The sequence below is a fragment of the Chenopodium album genome, chromosome 21 (assembly GCF_948465745.1).
Source record: "Chenopodium album chromosome 21, dcCheAlbu1.1, whole genome shotgun sequence".
Taxonomy (NCBI): domain Eukaryota; kingdom Viridiplantae; phylum Streptophyta; class Magnoliopsida; order Caryophyllales; family Amaranthaceae; genus Chenopodium; species Chenopodium album.
Window position 1 is genome coordinate 27,062,529 of NC_137854.1, and position 6,447 is coordinate 27,068,975.

Here is a 6,447-nt window from a genome sequence, read left to right on the forward strand (position 1 = left end):
ATGTTGCTTAAGGAGGAAACGTGTGGTGACATTGTGGCAAGTGCTTGGGAGGGAGGAGGTGACATCTGTTCAAAAATAGCTCATACTTCGATGAACTTGAGTGCTTGGAGTCGTAACAAATTTGGTGATTTTCTCAAAGAAATGAAAGATTGCAGAGCTCGTATGGTGTTTTTGATGGGGGAAGCTCAAACAGATGATAATATAGCTCAGATGCGTGTGTTGGATGACAGAATGGATGAGCTAGAATATAGAGAAGAGTTGTATTGGAGACAAAGGAGTAGACAAGATTGGCTTATGAATGGTGATAAAAATACTACTTTTTTCACCAAAAAGCTAGTCAACAAAAAGCGAGAAATCACATTCGAGACATTAAAGATGCTGCGGGTAATGTCTATGATGAAGAAGAACAGATTTCAGAAGTTTTCGTGAACCATTTTGCTGCTCTTTTTGCGTCCGATGGCCATGATGAAGCTGAATGTGTGATAGAGAAGGTCGATACTGAGATTTCGGAAGCCCAACATGGCGAGTTAGCTTCTCCTTTTACAGGCGATGAAGTTCGTGAGGGTCTATTCCAAATGCACCCTACAAAAGCTCCTGGCCCGGATGGTATGTCGGCTATCTTTTTTCAAAAATTCTGGACTATTGTTGGTTGTGATGTAGTGAGCAAGGTCTTGAATATTCTTAATAATGTAGGTGATTTAGGTTCTATAAATCAGACACACGTTGTTTTAATTTCGAAAAAAAAAAGAGTGATTTAGGTGTTAGTCTCCTGTTGATTATAGGCCTATTAGTCTGTGTAATGTTTTGTATAAAATTGTGTCAAAAGTTCTAGAAAACAGGCTAAAAAAAGTACTACCTACTATTATTAGTGAGTCGCAGAGTGGTTTTGTTCCTGGGAGACTTATCACAGACAATATTCTAGTGGCGTATGAATGTTTTCATTATCTGAGAAAAAAGAAGTCTGGCAAACAGGGTTACCTTGGTTTAAAATTGGACATGAGCTAAGCCTACGAACAGAGTTGAACGGGGTTTCTTGGAGAAAATGATGAAGAAATTTGGTTTCCCGGGGAATTTTGTTGCTAATATCATGAATTGTGTTAAATCTACTTCTTTTGATGTATTGGTTAATGGGCAACCGTCCCGGGAGTTTAGACCTAGCAGGGGACTCCGGCAAGGAGATCCTTTGTCACCTTTTTTGTTCATTATGTGTGCAGAGGGCTTATCAGCTTTGCTTCGGGATGCCAAAAGGAAAAAGATCATTCATGGGGTTAAAATTGGGAGACATGTTGAGCCAATCTCACATTTGTTCTTTGCAGACGATAGCCTACTTTTTGTACGAGCAAATGAGGATGAAACTGATAAAGTGCTTGATATTCTTTCTACCTATAAGGTAGCTTCAGGCCAAAAGTTGAATATGGAGAAATCGGAGGTGTCTTTTAGCCGAAATGTAGATCATGAAAAGAGAAATTTGCTTCAGATGAAGTTATCTTTTAAGGCTGTCGATGGATACGAAAAATATTTAGGCCTTCCAACGTACATTGGGGTATCTAAAAAAGCCGTTTTTCAGAATATTCAAGATCGCGTCTGGAAAAAACTCAAGGGATGGAAAGAAAAATTTTTATCTCAAGCAGGAAGAGAGATTCTTATTAAGTCGGTGGCCCAGGCTATTCCTACTTATGCTATGCAGTGTTTAACAATCCCGGTGAGCATTCTGAACGAGGTGGAAAAAATGTGCCGGAATTTTTTTTGGGGACAAAAAAGTGAAGAAAGAAAGATGTCGTGGGTGGATTGGAACAAATTATATCGTGCAAAAAATAATGGTGGATTGGGGTTCCGAAATATGAAATTGTTTAACAAAGCTATGCTTGCTAAACAGGCTTGGAGGATTATAACCAATGAGAATTCCCTCATGTCTCGGGTTCTCAAAGGTAAATATTTCCCCTCCTCGAAATATTTTGATGTTAAGATTGCTTCCAACTCGAGCTTCACCTGGAGATCCATTTTGAGTGTGCGGGATATGGTGGAGAGAGGAGCGAGAAGGACTGTTGGGAAGGGATGCAATGTCAGAATCTGGGATGATCCGTGGGTGCCTTAACTTCCCAATTTTCGTGTTCTGTCACCAAGGGGTTCTGGGGATGATGTTCCAACCTTTGTTAATGAACTTTGGGTTGACAGAAAATGAAACGAAATGCTGCTAGCTGAGCATTTCACTCATCGTGAAGTGGAAAATATTTGTAGCATTCCCATCCCCATTTTTGAGGAAGAGGATGGTTGGTGCTGGCATTTTTCGAAGGATGGCTGCTATAATATGAAAGGTGCTTACAATATGCTGATTGAGAGTGAAGAAAGGGAGCGAGCTTCTGGTTCAAATAGGCAGCGTGACTTTAAATGGAAAGTTATCTGGCACTAAAAAATCCCCCCAAAATTAAACTCTTTGCGTGGAGATGTGTGAAGGAAAGCCTACCTGTGAGGGTAGCTCTGGCTGCTAGAGGAATGTGCATAGATAGACAGTGTCTATTGTGCGGTGAAGAGGAAGAATCAACTCTATATATGCTGCTAAACTGCTCGTTTGTTAGTTCAATCTGGAAGATATCTGCTCTTAGGCTCGACACAAGCATGATGGAAGCTAGTGATTTCAGAAGTTGGTGCACTGAAATGAATGAGAAAATTAAAGAAGGAGAGTGGTGGGGTGTCTTTTGGTGCCTTGCGTGGGGGATTTGGCTTAGGCAAAATAGCTGGGTGTTTGAGAGGAAAAGAAAGCCTGATATTGAAATTATTCATAAGGCCCTCAGTTTGGTTGGTGAATATGTTGTAGCAATGGAAAAGGCTGCTGTTACTCAACCTGTGCAGCAGCTTGGTTCTGTCTGGAAAGCCCCTGCTGCTGGAATTTACAAGCTAAATTCTGATGCTGGTTTTGTGGGACAACGGCATCTCAATGTTGGTGGAGTGTTGAGGGATGCTGTCGGGGATGTAGTGATGGCTTACTGCTCGTGCTTTAAAGGGCAATTTGATGTGGATGTAGGAGAAGCTATAGCTATGAGGCAGAGTGTCCTAATTACAAGACAAGCGGACTTCATTGATCTTGAAATTGAAACAGACAACATCAAACTGTTTAGCCATCTGAAAAAAGGCATTAATCCTCCGAATGAATTTGGCTATGTCATGAAGGATATTCGCAAGCTTATTAATGACTGTAGAGCAGTGTCTTTTTCTTTTGTTAAGAGAGCCGGCAATATTGTGGCTCATAGTTTAGCTAAATTAAGTTGCAATTTTAGTGAAAGTCGTATATGGCTTGAGGAGTGTCCCCTTGAATTACAAGGGGTAATTTGTAACGATATTGCAAACTTGACGGTGTGATTAATAAAGCTAAGCTTTGAGGCGTGTCAAAAAAAAAGATAATAATTTTTAAAAAAGTTTACCACTTAGAAAGTTAAAATATTGGAGTTCACCAGAGAGAATTTCCCAAAAAAAATCTTTCTTTCTAACACTAAAAAAATCACACTATTTACTCAAATAGTCTAATTCGAAATTCACAAAATAATTCAGTATCCCTTTTTCTTTTTGCAAGGTGTTGTGTTGCATCCTTCATCGTTTAATAACCTTTTGCGTTTGTGATGAACATTCTCTCAAGTAGATCATGTCAACATTAACGATAAAATTCATTTTTTTTGTAATTACCATAGTCGATAAGTGTCAACACACATTTTGAAAACATAAATTCATGCATCTTTACTGCAATTAGTTTCCAAATAAGCACATTCAATATATATTCAATATAAAAAAACAAAAGTATCTAACACATTAAGACATGATCATATGATCTCTACTTACATATTCTTTAATAAATGAATCTAATATAGGCAATTCATTAAATTCGAACTTTACTAAAAATAAGATATTATTAATTTATATATGTGAATAATGAGTATAATAGTATAACATATCTAATAATAATCAGAAAAATTGATTATGTGAAAATAACTAATACATAAAACTTCTTTCTCTTCTTCCATGTTATTTGGGTTAATCTCTTTGATCTCCATTTCCAAATGTGGTGAATTGTACTAGAATTATGTGAAAATAAAGTAAAAATGGATGTTGAACAATGAACTGATTTATATAAAAGTTAATTGTAACCATTTTTCCTTTTTCAAAAAAAAAAAATATATAATTTAAAATATAATCATTTGTTTATTGGTAATATTGTAGTGTAACCGTTTTTTTAAGAATACATTATGAAAGTTACAGTTAATTTTTCACACCTTTGGTTGAAGGAAGTTATAGTTTTTTTTGTTTTTTTTGACAAAATATAAAAAATAAATATAGTAACCTCCCCCAACCCCCCCCCCCCCCCCAAAAAAAAAAAATGTTTCATCAAAATAAACTAAAAAAATAACTGTAAAATTAAAAATATTTAATCTGTGTTACGGTTTATAAAAGAAAAAAAATAACAAAAAAAAATGTCATTTGTGAAGGTATTAACAAAATCAAAAAAAATATTAATGTTAAAAATTTAAACCTGACATGTATTAAATAAAAAAAAAGTAGTACATTAACAAAAATGGTATTTTTATATATTAGAGTTATTGACATTGTTTTACAGCAAATTAGCAACTATTCAACATTGAAATTGTAGAATAATAAGGCATGTATTATATATAAGATATTGCATAATGGCAGGTATTCTATATAAGATTTTGCCTCAAGTAGAAAATTATGGTGATTGATTACTTATAGGAAAAATGATCCCGTTATAAATTCTAATAACTTTTTAAGTTTGGATACAAATCTTCATAATTAATTGGATTGGTTTATACAGGGAAAAAAATAAGTTCTTTTTTTTTACAAATTCGTGTAATCAAATTTATTGTTAAATCAATTTATAGCTAAATATACCACAAAGCACATTGGTGTTTTGTTCAAGCATAATAGGTATAAGGTATGGGTTTAGAATGACCAAAACCCATACCTTGCGTTTGTTTTTAGAAATTTCATTTTTCAAACCCATACCTCAAACCCCCAAGGTATGGGTTTTTGAAACCCAAGGGGGGAGGTGGGTATGGCTCATACCCATATCATTAGGTTTAAAATTAAAAGAATAACTATCATTCCTACATAAAAACCAAACACATGAAATCAAGTATCAAGTTCTAACCCAATACCACCCAAGTTTCATTCCTCATTCCAAACTCATACCATTGTTTGAACCAAACGCCCCCTAATTGATGGTAATACTTGACATGATTACAATTCACATATAACAATGACATGGCCACTCATATATGAATTCACATATGTCACCCTCAACAAATTATTGAATTCTTTATACTCCATGTAACACATACTTTGTATATACTATTAGATAACTTAGCTACTTTTTTGTATAAAGATTACTCATGTTGTCAAATGTTTGCATAAGAAAAAAAAAAGTAACGCCTAATTTAGATTACCAAATTTATTATTGTGTGATTGTTGGGTATTATCCTATAATATAATTACCAATTACCCAAAACATTGTGGGTTTATTTATTCAATAGGTACTAGCATATAATATATTTGATAATTAGGAATAGTAATACAAGACATTAAAAAAAAGTAGTATTGGAATTGCATTGTTGTATAGAGGTTTTAGACACAAATTGTAGTAGGATATTACCAGTTAACATTGCAAAGTATAGGAAATACAATTTATCTTTGTCACATTATTACAACCTCAATTAGATTTTTGTTACATTTTCTAAAAATATAGTTATATGTAAAAATTAAAAAAAAAATAAACATTTAATGTCATCATTACCATATCTACCTAAACACTCCATCTTATCCCAATCACATATACACACCTTGGTTAAAGGGAAAAAATTCGAAAAAAAAGAAACCGTCAAATTTTTAAAACAAAAGGTAAAAAATAATTCCTCCTATACACCGCCATTCACAATCCCCAATTTTCCAAAACCACTTTTCTCAACAAAACCTCTCCAACCTCCCCATTCACATTTAACCTTCTTCAAACTCGAGTACAAGGTATATAAATTCATTTTAGTTTAGTTTAATCTGTTTATGTTTTTAATTTTGTTTATCATTGTATTTACAAAATTTACGGCATGATTATACCTAAAGCACAAATTAAAAAAAATAGTTTCCTTATTTTATGGTAATTATGTACAAAATTTTATCAAAATATTCGTATTACAATTTTTTGTGAAATTTATTTTAGGTTTTATAAAATTGCTGCCATCGATTTGTTGTATAGTTTTTGCATAAACTATGTATTTAGATTTCATTTCAATGGTGAATTCGATTCTGTAGTTTTATAGTGAATGAAGTAACTCTGTTTTTTATATTTTTTTATTTTTTAATATCCAATTTATTTATTTTTCGGTTCCGATTATAGGTTACTTTTATAGTTCATATACAAAATTGTGTTAGTATAATTTGTCATGTCGA

The 6,447-nt window shown here is 33.6% G+C and overlaps 2 protein-coding genes across 2 annotated transcripts; both read left to right on the top strand.

Annotated features, from left to right (window-relative positions):
- On the top strand, positions 1–2,095 carry LOC145600583 (uncharacterized). The gene is made up of 3 exons (XM_081656468.1): positions 1–277; positions 334–606; positions 1,215–2,095. The coding sequence occupies exons 1-3, from the start codon at positions 1–3 to the stop codon at positions 2,093–2,095; spliced, it is 1,431 nt and encodes a 476-aa protein (XP_081512594.1).
- A 93-nt stretch (positions 2,096–2,188) lies between these two features.
- On the top strand, positions 2,189–3,357 carry LOC145600584 (uncharacterized). The gene is made up of 2 exons (XM_081656470.1): positions 2,189–2,395; positions 2,590–3,357. Exons 1-2 carry the CDS (start codon positions 2,189–2,191, stop codon positions 3,355–3,357), a joined length of 975 nt encoding a protein of 324 aa, XP_081512596.1.
- The last annotated feature ends 3,090 nt before the right edge of the window (positions 3,358–6,447 follow it).